The sequence below is a fragment of the Mirounga angustirostris genome, unplaced genomic scaffold (genome assembly GCF_029215605.1).
Source record: "Mirounga angustirostris isolate CCGP_5_RB_7025 unplaced genomic scaffold, mMirAng1.0.hap1 SCAF_1, whole genome shotgun sequence".
In the NCBI taxonomy this organism is placed as follows: domain Eukaryota; kingdom Metazoa; phylum Chordata; class Mammalia; order Carnivora; family Phocidae; genus Mirounga; species Mirounga angustirostris.
The window spans coordinates 70,931,783-70,945,832 of NW_026991709.1; the positions used below are offsets into that span (position 1 = coordinate 70,931,783).

At 39.7% G+C, this 14,050-nt stretch overlaps 1 protein-coding gene across 7 annotated transcripts in view; it reads left to right on the plus strand.

The window, feature by feature from the left end:
* SENP5 (SUMO specific peptidase 5) overlaps positions 1-13,200 on the plus strand; it is a 51,243-nt gene extending 38,043 nt beyond the window's left edge. For 5 of the 7 annotated variants that reach the window (XM_054504258.2, XM_045903105.3, XM_045903102.3 and 2 more), the window contains 4 exons: positions 4,629-4,766; positions 7,476-7,559; positions 9,040-9,090; positions 9,966-13,200. In XM_054504258.2, the coding sequence (XP_054360233.1) occupies positions 4,629-4,766; positions 7,476-7,559; positions 9,040-9,090; positions 9,966-10,076 (384 nt within the window). In that variant the 3' untranslated portion in view covers positions 10,077-13,200. Of the gene's footprint in view, positions 1-4,628; positions 4,767-7,358; positions 7,560-9,039; positions 9,091-9,965 lie in introns of those variants that run through there. The other 2 variants (XM_054504259.2, XM_064577114.1) reach the window with 2 other exon arrangements.
* The last annotated feature ends 850 nt before the right edge of the window (positions 13,201-14,050 follow it).

Sequence of the window (14,050 nt, forward strand, 5' to 3'; positions counted from 1 at the left end):
AAAAGAACTTTTAAAAATAATCTCAGGGTAGCTAAGTCTATTCTGTGTACAACTTAAAAGTTTAAAAAGAAAAATGAATTCAGTTACATAACAAGAAAAATAACTATTTAAAACAGGAGCAGTGTAGGGGCGCCTGGGCGGCTCAGTTGATTAAGCATCCTACTCTTGATTTTGGCTTAGGTCATGATCTTAGGGTTGTGAGATCAAGTCCCGTGGTCAGGCTCTGTGCTGGGTGTGGAGCTTGCTTAAGATTCTCTCCCTCTGGGCGCCTGGGTGGCTCAGTCGGTTGGGCGACTGCCTTCAGCTCAGGTCATGATCCTGGAGTCCCGGGATCCAGTCCCGCATCGGGCTCCCTGCTCAGCGGGGAGTCTGCTTCTCCCTCTGACCCTCCTCCCTCTCGTGCTCTCTGTCTCTCATTCTCTCTCGCAAATAAGTAAATAAAATCTAAAAAAAAAAAAAAAAGACTCTCTCCCTCTGCCCTGTCTTCCACCCTGCCCCCAGTCAGGGTGCACATGCTTGATCTCTCTCAAAAAAATGAAAATCCAAATGGAAAATAGCAATGTAAATAGACAAACTGGAAACAAAATTGCCATTAATGTCACAGAACTAATTTTCTTAATATATAAAGGGTTTATACAAATGGGTAAGACAAAGACTCCACCAACTAAATAGAGAAATGGATGGGTGAGGGGTGCCTGGGTGGCTCAGTCGTTAAGCGTCTGCCTTTGGCTCAGGTCATGATCCCAGGGTCCTGGGATCAAGCCTCGCATTGGGCTCCCTGCACCGCGGGAAGCCTGCTTCTCCCTCTCCCACTCCCCCTGCTTGTGTTCCCTCTCCTCGCTGTGTCTTTCTCTGTCAAATAAATAAAATCTTTAAAAAAAAAAAAATGGATGGGTGATATGAATGAAAAGATTTGTAGTAAAGAGAGGCTTATTACTGTTCTGGATATAAATCCTTTGTCAGGTCTAGGTTTTGTGATTTCTCTCTGTGGCTTTTCTACTTATTTTAACCATGTGTTTTGGTAAAGATCTTTAATTTTGAGGATTTCTCCATATGGATATCCAGTTGTTCCAATGACATTTGCATTGAAAAGACTTCTCTTTCCTAGTTTAGTTGCTTTGGCACCATGGTAGAAAGTCAACTGACCACACATATATATATATGGGTCTATTTCTGCACTTTATGTTCTCTTCCATTGATCTCTCTGTTCTTAATGCTAATACCACACTGTCTTGATTACTGTATCTTTGTAGTAGGTCTTGAAATCAGTGTAAGTTGGCCAGCTTTATCCTTTTTCCAGAATGCTTTGGGAATTCTGGGTCCTTTGCATTTTCATATAAATTTTAGAATTAGTCTGTCAGTCTATGTTTTTTAAATCTGCTAGATTATGATTGGGATTGTGTTTATATGTTCATTTGGGGAGGACAGACATCTTAGCACTGTTAAGTCTTCTAGTCCATGTGGTATATGTTGCCTTTATTTTGGCTCTTTAATTTTTCTCAGCAATATCTTATAATTCTTAGGATACAGGTCTTACACATTTTTTAAAAATATAACCCTAAGGATTTCGTATTTCTGAAATTTCTATAAACAGAATTTTTAAAATGTTATCTTCTAATTTGCTGTGAATTGACCTCGTATCCATTGACCTTACCAGACTCACTCGTTCTAGGAGCTTTTTTCCTTTTTTAAGATTTATTTGAGAGAGGGCGCCTGGGTGGCTCAGTTGGTTAAGCGACTGCCTTCGGCTCGGGTCATGATCCTGGAGTCCCGGGATCGAGTCCCGCATCGGGCTCCCTGCTCGGCGGGGAGTCTGCTTCTCCCTCTGACCCTCCCCCCTCTCATGCTCTCTGTCTCTCACTCACTCTCTCTCAAATAAATAAATAAATTAAAAAAAAAAAAAAAAGATTTGAGAGAGAGCATGCATACGTGTTGGGGGAGGGGCAGAGGGAGAAGGAGAGAGAGAGAGAATCTCAAGCAGATTCTCCGCTGAGCACGGAGCCCCATGCAGGGCTCAGTCCCACAACCATAAGATCATGACCTGAGCTGAAATCAAGAGTCATCCCTTTAACCAACTGAGCCATTCAGGTGCTCTTCCTCTAGGAGCTTTTTTGTAGATGTTAGATTTTCATAGATAATCATGTCTGTAAGTAGTGTTTTATTTCTTCCATTCTAAACTGTATGCCATTTTTTTCTTGCCTTATTGCACTGGCTGGGACTTTGCCTTGTTCTCAGTCTTAGGAGAAAAGCATTCAGTCTTTCCCTACTATTTATGATGTCAGTCATAGGGTTGCTGTTGGTGGTTTTTTTAAAGATTCATTTATTTATTTTAAGAGAACACTCATGAGTGGGGGGAGGGGCAGAGGGAGAGAATCCCCACTGAATGCAGAGGCCAGCTCAGGGCGCAATCCCACGACCCATGAGATCATGACCTGAGCCGAAACCAAGAGTCAGACACTCAACTGACTGAGCCACCCAGGCACCTCTGTAGGTTTTTTTTTGTAGATACTCTTTATCAGGTTAAAGAAGTTTTGCTCCTATTTCTAGTTTGCTGAGAGTTTTTAGTCCTAAATGAATGTTGAGTTTTATCAAATGCTTTTCCTGCATCCAAGGAGATGTTCCCATGGTTTTTCATCTTTATTCCTTAAATGGAACCCAGAGTGAAGGAACAGCATCAATCTTGAGACATTAACAGTCTCAGGGCCACATGATGGCTCTTGAAGTTTCAGCTTGTTCATGACGTAAGTTCACTTCTGTTTACAGAGCATGGGTTAAAGCAAATCACATGACAGGACTACATTCTTCACCTGGGAGGGACAGTGAAGCTACATAACATCAGGCAGTTCTGTTGTACTCCTTTTAATAGGGAGGGCAATAAATAATTGGTATCTTCCACATATATCACCCTTAATTATATGTATAAAGTGTGTGTGTTGGGGGCGCTGGGTGGCTTAGTTGGTTAAGCGTCCGACTCTTGGTCTCAGCTCAGGTCATGATCTCAGGGGTCATGAGATCAAGCTCCACGTTGGGCTCTGTGCTCGGCACAGAGTCTGCTTGAGATTCTCCCTTTCCCTCTGCCCCTCACCCCACTTGTGTTCTCACGCATTCTCTCTCTCAAATAAAATCTTAGAGGAAAAAAAAAGTTGAGAAAAATGTATTAAAAAGAAAAAATAATCTGGAAAGATACACACTGAAGTGTATTTTTTCTGTATTTCCTAATTTTTATTTAAAAATTTTTTTAATTAAAAAGTTTCCTTTTGAGAAGAATGTAAATTTGGTCTCATTTAATAATGTATTTTAAATGTGATTCCTTGTTTTAGATACTCACAATTTATGCATTGGAAAGGACCAGCTGTCCTCATATTTCCTTCCGTCCACGCCACTTCTCAGGTTTATGGATGCAGAAATTGGAAAAGTAGAACTGCTAAAGTGCTTTGCTCCAAGATCATGTTGACTAGTAGAAGATTCATCTAGAGCAGGACATTATCTAAATAATCAGAAAGCAAGGAAGGCTTGAGAAATACCTTCTAAGAATCTGATGTAGTTCAAAATAGTCTTGTGTTGTTTTAACTGAAGGAATCAGTAAAAAAAACAAAAAAACACCTGAAAAAAGAAATTTATTCAGTTTTTTACAGATGTTTATTGAGCACCTACTACTTTATCATCCAATCCACAACTGGGATTCTGAGTGGAAAAGTAAATATTTCTAGATTGTAAAGGATGTGTAAAGAATTAAGGATATTTTTAATTTCAACATCTGGGAGACCTGAAGTAGTGATAATGGTAGTAGTTAAGATTCACTGGCTACATATAATGTGTGAAAGCAGTTTTATGCATCTTATATGTATTATCACTCTCAACAGCTTCATAAGGTAGATACTGTTATCTGTAGTTTATAGTTGAGGAAATCAAGGCACAAAGAAACTACAGAAATTGCCAAAGTCATCTTGCCAGTAAGTGGAGGAGGCACAATTTGAACTTGACCAGACGTACTTCTGAGCCCATGATCTTAACTATATGGAGTCTATAAAAAGAAGGCTTATGGTCTGTGCTGTTTTCTAATACCATGATTCCTTTTTTTTTTTTTAAAGATTTTATTTATTTATTTGACAGAGAGAGACAGCTAGAGAAGGAACACAAGCGGGGGGAGTGGGAGAGGGAGAAGCAGGCTCCTGGCTGAGCAGGGAGTCCGATGTGGGGCTCGATCCCAGGGTCCTGGGATCATGACCTGAGCCGAAGGCAGACGCTTAATGACTGAGCCACCCAAGCGCCCCCCATGATTCCTTTTTAAGTAAGAATTGAGTCAAGATCAAATATGTACACAAGAAAATTAAGCATAAAAATAAGAGGCTAAGTAATGTTAACTACTTGAAACCTCCTATCAGGAGGTTATCAGGTTAAATTCGAAATGATGCTTTCTAGATCTTCAGTTTTCTTACTGTGTATTATGGCCTAGTAGTTACAAGCATGGGCTTTAGATTCAGACCTGGGTTCAAATTCTGGCTTCACCACTTATTTTTTTAAATGGCCGTGGGCAGGTCAAAGGTCAGTAAATGGAAGCTGCTGCCATTGTTATTTTGGATAGTCTGTGGTGATGGCTGCATTTCTTTCTTCTTTTTTTTAATCAGGTGGATTTGTTTAAAAAGAGTCTTCTGTTGATTCCTATTCACCTGGAAGTCCACTGGTCTCTCATTACCGTGACACTCTCTAATCGAATTATTTCATTTTATGATTCCCAAGGCATTCATTTTAAGTTTTGTGTAGAGGTAAGTTAATATACTGCCTGTATTTTTTCATTTATCTTGTGATCAAATAGTATCTTAGAACAGCAAAAGTCAGTCTCATAGAGGATCAGTTTCTGTCATGCAAACCCTCTAAAATGTTGGCAGGGAAAAGACTACTACAAGAGGAATCCCCAGGTTGGAGGAGGTAGCTGTCTCTGATCTGGATCCCCCCTCTGAGATACATGCCCTATTTGGATTTTGTTACATATTTTCCTGCCTTCCCATAAAGCTACATTTTGAATGTGGACAGAAATCGTTTTCTTTGGTTTCTCTTAGAGCTAAAATTGGCTTTTATCTTCAAAATAACTCATGCAGAATGAATTATAATCAAGAGAATCCGCTGGCAAAATATGAGAGCTCAATTAATGGGAGTTCAGCAAGATGGTGGGAGGCAAAGCAAGAAAAAAATCAATAGGTTTCCTGGTTTTCTTTCACTAGCAAGGACCAGTTAGGAAATTTAGCTGAAAACAGAAGATTCCATTTTCAAAAGCAACAAGGATGTAAATTGCCCAGGAGTATACCCTCGCAAAAATTGTGGAAGTTGTTTAAGATGAAAACTCTATTTAAAGGAACTCTGAGCAGATGGAAAGATAGGTAGACTCAGTATTGGAAAGAGATCAGTTCTCCTCAAACTAATATATACCCATTTGTCCTAATTAATTTCCCAAGAGGATTTTGAATGAAACCTGATAAGCTCATCCTAAAATCCGTATTGCAGAATTCATGGCATGAACAGTGAAGGAAGGAATCCTTGGTCTACTAGATATGAAACCGTAACACACAGTTTTAATAATTAAAACCGTATTTATATTGGCTTAGGAATAGACAAATAGATTGGTGGAACAGCACAGAGAATGTAGCAATAATTCGTGTATATGAGGGAACCTGGTATATGATAAAATTGGGAAAAGACAGGCTATTCAATATATGCCATTGTGAGAAGCAGCTGTCTATTTGGAAAAGTAAAATACAGCTCCTTCATACTATTTATTAAAACAAATTCCACATAAAAATTCCTAAATATAAAACACAAAACTGTGAAAGTGAGGATAAAACACAGAAGATGTTAAGTTCTTGGATTAGGGAAGGATTTCCTACATAGAACCATAAAAGCAAAAAAAGACATAGAAGATCAGACTGCTGATAAATTGGACCATATCATAATTTAAAACTTCTGTATGTCATAAAATTCAAAGATAAGGGTAGACCCGGAGAAAATGTTTGTGACATAGATAATAATCACTACCCAGAATATATAAAGATCTCCTACAAATGAATAAAAGGATTTAATAGAAATGGACAAACGTTTAAGTAATTTTTAGGAAAAATGCCAATAACCTTTCAACACATGGAGAGATGCTCAGTCTCACCAGAAATACGGGAAATGCAAATTAAAACTACATTAGGGCTCCATCTTTTGCCTATTAGGCAAGTTTGATGGTATTCAAGTGTTTATGTGGGTATAAGGAAACCAGCTTTCATATTTTCTGATGGAGTGTATGAATTAATAAAGCAAGCCACTTGGGGGAATTGAAATTTTGATCAGTTCTAAGTGTCTTATAAATTTATAAAAGATGTATGTCCTAGGGGTATCTGGCTAGCTCAAGTCAGTGGAGTATGCACTCTTCATCTCAGGGTCATGAGTTCAAGCCCCATGTTGGGCATGGAGCCTACTTAAAAAAAAAAAAAAGAAAAGGTATATCCTATTGCACACCAGTTGTTTCTTGATATCTACTCCATAAAAATGCTTGTGTATGTATGTGCACAGTGATAGGGCATACAACCAGGATGTTCACTGCAGCATTACTGATGGTAAAAAGTCAAAACCACCTAAATTTAGCTCTACCAACAGAATAGCTAAATACACTATAGTATATTCATACTATTAAACTGACCATAGCAGTTAAAAAAATATATAGTAGATTTCCATGTCCTAACATGGAAAGATCTCCGAGACATAATGGGTTTTAAAAGGCAGGTTGCAGAATGATACGGTAGAATACGTGTGCGTACGTGCATGTGTGCATAAACACACAGTTGTATATATAAATATACTTCTACTCCACCTTCATGGGGGTTAGTTTAAGTCCTGTAATCTTTGACTTCACCCTTAGGTGCAGAGAGAGAGAGAGGCATGGATGTAGAGGGCATAAGGGGAAATTTGAAACTCTGATAGGCTTCATTCTGGAAGAGATTTCAGCGGTGGACTTGACTGTATTTAGTATCCAGAATGGGTTTCAGTAGAACTTTCTAGAAACTGCATGATACCTTCACCTGCAGCCCTCAAAATACGGAGTACATCTAAGGCTGGGAATGTTTTTCATTTAGTTCCAGTTACTGATTTCTGCCATGGGTTCCTCTGTATTGAGCATTGGCAGTAATCAAGACTTTCTGTTTTGCCAATATTTATTTAAATTTCAAATTCAGGAAGTTGGCTTACTGCTGGAAAAGGCTGACCATCTTATAAAAAGTTCTAATTAAAACATATACGGGTGTCCACAGCCTATAGAAGGTCTGAGTCACTATGAACTGAAAGGTCAGAAATAAAGTTCAGCTTTAAACTCTTTAATGCAGACTTTGCCCGATGGTGGGGCCACAGCCTCCTCCTTTGCTTCTGTCTGCTGTGGGCAGGTTCCATTTTTCACCAACTGATGGAACACAGCATCTGTGTTGTGGTTTCTTTTTAACCAGAATATAAGAAAGTATTTGCTGACTGAAGCCAGAGAAAAAAATAGACCTGAATTTCTTCAGGGTTGGCAGACTGCTGTTACAAAGGTAAGTATGTGATAAAAATGAAAACTCAGGCATGTCAAGGGGATGGAATCATCTTAGGGGCGGGTGTCTTTAAGAAGCATTTTAAGATTGATGATGGAGATAACCAGTGAGAGTCTGGAGGCTGCAAGGAAGCAGCTGAGAATAAACCTCTGTTTAGTATTGACCATCTAGCCGCTTAGTTTCCCAGTGCTTGTGGGGAACAAATTTACTCATTTCATCCTTGGGGCAGGGGCAGCTGCTACTGATATGGTTGCCATATTGGGGGGAAAAATAGATATGTAACTTTTTTCTTTTGGTGGCACCTGCCTCTTGTGTCTTATTTCCAGATGACCCACATAGACCCAGAGAAATGCTGAAATGACCATTTGGATCCACTAAGGGAGGAAGTGCACTGGGCTTCTTACCAGGCATTTGGGGAAGACAGTGCCTTGAGTATTTCAGTCTGAAAGCAACACTATGTTTGCCCTATAGATACTCAGGCTATATGTGGGGCAGAGTGCCCAGGCACGGCTTCTCCTTGCTGTCACAGATACCAGTGTCTTAAATTTTATGGTCACTGCTTTATTGTTTTCAAAGTGTTTTTGCATGTGTGATCTCATCTGATCCTTACAACCTGTGAGGTAGGCAGGTTGGTCATTTAGGGATGAGCATCATCTTTATTCTGTAGATAAGAAAACTGAAGCGTAGGTGTGACCTTCCCCAAAGGCCATCAGAACTATTGAGAGTCAGGTCCTTGATCTCAGGTCTGTCTGGATCACTGAACACAGTCTTAGAGGCAGAATCTTGAAACAAACTTTAAGCCAAACCCCAAAGCACCAGATTTATTTGTTCATCCTTGACCTGTCCCAAATGCTATAGGTTTAAATAAACTAAGCATAAATTTTCTTTTAATAACCTAGTCTTTTAGTTTAAACCAGAATTGGACTTGTAAATTTTCTACACTTACCCAACTAGAATATCCGGGTAGTCTAAATTTAGTCAGGATCTTTCATACTCCACTCTAGGCAGAATACATAACCAGTTCTTTTGGAAACCTACTGCTTATCTTTATGATTTCTTTCAAAGAGTAAGAGTTGTGTAGTAGGAGATAAAAAGTGGAGACTGCTAAGCAGGATTGGTAGTAAGTATTCAAAGTCCAGGCATATGCTTTTTGATCCACAATTCCATTTTGATTCCATTGTCAATAATCTGATAGTAAAACTAGTTATCCAAATGGAAGTTTTAAAATAGGATTTTGATTTCCTATTTCTCCCATTTAGGCAAAATGTTCTATAAGTTACAGTTGGTTGCTTGCTCTTTTGATGTGGCTAGATGCCTCCATAAAATCCCATACTTTAAATACCAGAGGTACATACCAGTCCACCAGCTGTCTTGGACAGAGACGGATTTCTTGTCTCTTGCTCATTTTTCCATAAAAACAAATTATCTGAAGACAAGTACTTGGGTTTTATTTTAATGATCATTTTGTTTTTCTCTTTAGTGTATTCCACAACAGAAAAATGACAGTGACTGTGGAGTCTTTGTGCTCCAGGTAAAGAAATCTGTTTTTCCAGAATTTAGGATGTGTGAATTAAATTTGTTGGGCTTAGACAGATGGGAGCCCCTGTGGTATGTACCTGGCACTAGGAACAGGTAACAGGATTTCCTCCTTCCCTTCCTTTGTTGATGGGGAGCTGTAGTTTCTGCATTTTCAGATGTTATCATTAGAAGCACCACCTTCTAAAGCCAAGAATGAACAACTGGTATCCAGCTCTTATCAGAGGTTATTAGTAAGGCACAACAGAGACTGACCTGAATCTGTATTGTAGACCCTTGGCATTTGCAGAATTAACTATATTTTTTTAACCATTGGCAAGTGGTCTTTAACCACAGAATAAAAAACTAATTACATTTTTATAAAAAAAAGGCCACATTCAAAAACTGCTTTCTCCTGCTGTGTGTTCCCTTAGTGGTCTTTAACGGGCTACTGAAAATTTTGTTAGACATTATTCTTACAAAGGAAATCGTATATAATTCATGAGCTTAGAGATTTGCAGAGATCATGAAAGATGGGCTCATTCCTCTGACTCATTAATGTCTGGGGTTTGTAAACAAACTCAGGTTCTCACTTAAAGACCGTTAGGTCTAGCTGCCCTCTCCGCACATTACACCTTTAGAATAATTGGAGCCTCTTCATCAGTTTCTGCCTTTCACATATTGTGTGGGCAAAGAGGGGAGACCCCAAGCAATATACTTACTGGGAAAGGTGACTATAATTTGGAGGTCAATGTTTTAAAGCAATGTGTTTTACAACCCAACTTTAAAATGCTGCCTTAGACCCTATTCTGTTAGGTCTGCATCTGGGAAAATACACTGGGCTGCTTCCTAGCTCCACATGCCACTTACGTGTTTCTGGGACCTTTGCAGTACTGCAAGTGCCTCGCCTTAGAGCAGCCTTTCCAGTTTTCCCAAGAGGACATGCCCCGAGTGCGGAAGAGGATTTACAAGGAGCTATGTGAGTGCCGGCTCATGGACTGAAACTCAGCAGGGACTCTGGGAGGTCTGACCAAGTTGAAGCAGATGGTTTGTTACTTGAATCTCCAAACACTTATTTGAATTTTTATAGATATTTCAGATCAGTGGTGTTGGGCCACTATTGTTACCTCAAATTTGTTTTTTGCCCTATTCATTTCTCTAGCTACCGTGTACTATTTTTTAATGTTCAGTTTGGTTTTATTTTTAATTTTATGGATTCCGTGTGTTTCCCCCATATTTAATATTTATTATCCAAACGCATGCATATAGACAGAGCATGCAGTGCAGAGTATTTAAAAAAAAAAAAAAAAAAAAAAGCCTAGTAGATTTGGTGCGGCTTTTGAAACTTAGACGTGAACTGAATACAGGTTTAAAATTTAATCCCAGAACCTAAAAGCACAGGATGTTTTCAATACAACCTAACTCTGAGAATGATAGTTGTTCCCTGGGGCGTAAAGGGTAGCTAGGAGTGGTGGTTTTGACAAAGCCAGTCCTGTTTTACCTGCTGCACCTTTCACTGACTTCCCTCTCCAAGTGAGTCTTGCCGAGTTGCGTTCCTTTTGAAGGGTGAGAAGAAAGTGGCCAAACCTGACTGGGGTGTTGTGTTTTTAGAGGCACACTATATTATAAAGTGCAGTGCCTACTCTGGGAGGAGTGGATGAAGGTGTGAGAAAAAGACAACTTTGGGGGTCCAGTTATATTAACACATGAGAAATTTTGATCTTGGCTTTAAGAAGAATTATAAACAAATTCCTAAATCTTATAAAGGCTTTTGCTGGAACACTGAATTCTCTGGATTTTTGGTTTTGGCCCATTAAAAATGTTAATACCCATTAAACTAGTGGTCAAACACATGAGAATTCAGCCTTTCTAAGTACTTTACAAGTTGTGGTTATCCTTGTGTGATCTCCCATATGGAAGAAATTCAGATTTGCCAAACACCTTTCTTTTTCCAAGGGTGTTTAAAATATTAAATCTTTAAAACTGAAGACTGACCAGGTCTTTTGCAGATGGGTGGGGAGGAGAGAAGAGGAAGGGTAACAAGACTTGACTGCACAGGAGCATAGCAGATGTTGTTTTTTTGCTCTTAACCTCTAGTGATCTCAGCAGCATGCGGGGCTCCACATTTTGTCCTTTGCTTAGCTGCATTAGGATTAAAGTAATGGATCTTACATCTTTATTCTAGCCTTTTGTGATATTTGAAAGGAAGGGGAATCCAGAAAGATGCATGTTAAATTACCCAATTATCTTTTGAACTGGGGCAGAAAAAAACACAAAGGTGTAGGTAAGAATCTCAGAAGCTTACACAGAATACCAAGTTAATGACAGAAGATGCTTGGCATTATGCTGGTTAGGTGTGGGGTATTGAAAATAAAAAGCTAAAACGTGCAGTTTAACTTGGCCAGAAGGTGAGGTTGCCAGCAGTTGAGGGTAGAGTCCTAACATGTTTACACGCAGGGTCCCCAGCCCCCAGATATTCTAAGCACCAACACCCAAGTGTTTACGTTGTAAAGAGCCCCAGCACTCTCCAGAGCCCTCTGGACTTACTGTAAAACCAGGTCAGTATTTCTGACTGAGATCAGAGGCACTTTATGCTGCTACAGTTAGGGTTATGTTAGCATTAGCAAAGATGGCCATTTAAGTGGGGAGGATATGTTCTTGAGGTTTTCCTACATGATTACCCAAACGTGAGATTTTTTCAGATCTGTATGTAAGACATTTGCTTAACTTTTGCGGGGGAGGGGAGGGAGGTAGTTATACAAAGTAGCCAGTATAACTAAGCTGTGGATTGACAATATCTTAAACTTTAGAACTCCAGCTCACCTCCTCACCGACAGAACGAGGCATGTAGAAAAGACACACACAACTGTGTTCTGAATCTTCACGCCCAAAACTTGAGTTGCCATTTCCTCCAGTCTGAGAAATGGGTCACCCTCTGAGGCAAGCAGGGGTGCGCATAGGTAACTAAAGCGAACTGTCCAAGACCAGCTTCCCTTTCACTTCCAGTTTAATAAGGCAGCTTGAGGTGCATTGTCTGGCATGCTTTTGCCTAAATGTCAAATATTTTACGAATCTGGTTCAAAATGTTTCTCTGTTCATGAAACTTGGGTTTCATGACACATATAGTCGCTTTTCCCCCTATTCTTGTGACTAGGTGTGAACCTCTATTTAGTCCAAGCCCTCTATCAGAAGGGCCTTTGTCCTCATGTTTGCAATAATTTCTTCCTTGCAACAAAGACATTTTTGAAATGTAGTCTGGGCTGCTGGTGGAAGAGGCAGGCATTGTTTTATTGTCACTAGCTTGGCATTGAATTGTTTGGGTGCCCACAACGTGGGCAGCCCTTGTGCTTTGGGGGTTGAGTGCAGGCCTTGTACAAACTAAAAGCTGCTTACGATGTGCCTTCAAGCTGTGCCCAGTCCTGTCCATCAACAAACTTACTAGTCTGTAGTTATTTCTTTCCAGTGATTTGTCCTTATGTTAAATCTGTAGCAATGAATGTAGATTTAATTCAACTTTTATTTGAGTTCTCTTAAGAAAGGGGACCTCTTAAGGAAGGGAAAAGCAGCAGTTGCTGCCAAAAGTCCACAAATCACTTTTTGGTTTTGCATCGTATTTATCACTGAATATGAGTGACACCAGTCATGTTGGATTCATAGTTGGAACAGAACAATAGCCCTAACTGGGACACAGCCAGCACTAGTCTAGAGCTGCCCTTTTTCTCTGCAGTTTTGGTTCACTGCTTCCCTGGGTTAGAAGTGCTGACTGGGAGAGCTCTGGGTGAATCAGACCCTTCAAGCGTGTTAATAGTGTGAACTGAATATACTGACTACCTGCTCTGCTTAATTATGTTAAGAAACCAAACTAATCAGCAGTTGTAAAGCACCTGCTTTTCTTATGTGTGAGGCTCTGCCTCCTGGCCTATAGATAATTAAGACCTAGGGACTGTACCATCAGAGAAGTGCTAATTGTATTTGGGTGTTACAGAAACAGCCTAGATAAGCTGTTCACTTAAATGGTACCTTTTGGTCAGAAAAAGAATTTATTTAAAGATTGTGATCATGTAAAATTACTCAAACCTTCTAGCAAAAATATTTTTTTGAAAAATAAACTAAATGCCTTTATAAATGTGTGTTCTCTTGAATAACATGTACTGTTTGGTGAGTAGTTTCTCAAAGGGATGCTCTCCTCAGGACAAGGCTCATTTATGAGCAGTGACCAGCAGCCTACCCTTAAATAACACCGCCCAACAGAGTTTTCTGCAATGATGGCAGTGTTCTCTGAGCATAGCTGGTGGCTCCCGTGTCAGGTAACTGTCAAATCAAAACGGACATGCGCAAATTCACCTCACTCACGGATAGTCCAGAGTACGTGTTCCAGTGTCACCGCTGCATAGGTGAGGCAGTGGGCAGAGACAAAGATAACTTGGTCTGACAGTGCAAACAGGAACCACGGTCTGTGGTTTTAAGGCCTGTAGAAATCTGAGTTCTATTTTACTACAGAATTCTAAAATACATTAATTCAAACTACAGTGTAAAAGAAATTTTCAAAATGATTATGTCCTCATTAAACATCTGCAAATGGTTCTTTCCTAAGCACTTAGAACTAGTTATAGCTCTTTTTTTTTTTTTTTTAAAGATTTTATTTATTTATTTGACAGAGAAAGACACAGCGAGAGAGGGAACACAAACGGGGAGTGGGAGAGGGAGAAGCAGACTCCCTGCCAAGCAAGGAGCCCGATGCGGGACTCAATCCAGGGACTCCAGGATCATGACCTGAGCTGAAGGCAGTCGCTTAACCAACTGAGCCACCCAGGCGCCCTAGTTATAGCTCTTAATCCAAATAATCAGCTTGAACTTAGAGAACCTGTACTTACTATAATGTGAAAGATGTTCACATTGAGATACGTCAGCCCCAACTTTCAAAAACTCTAGTGAATTAGGAGATACTCTGTTGCTAGATGAAAAAATTTCACTTA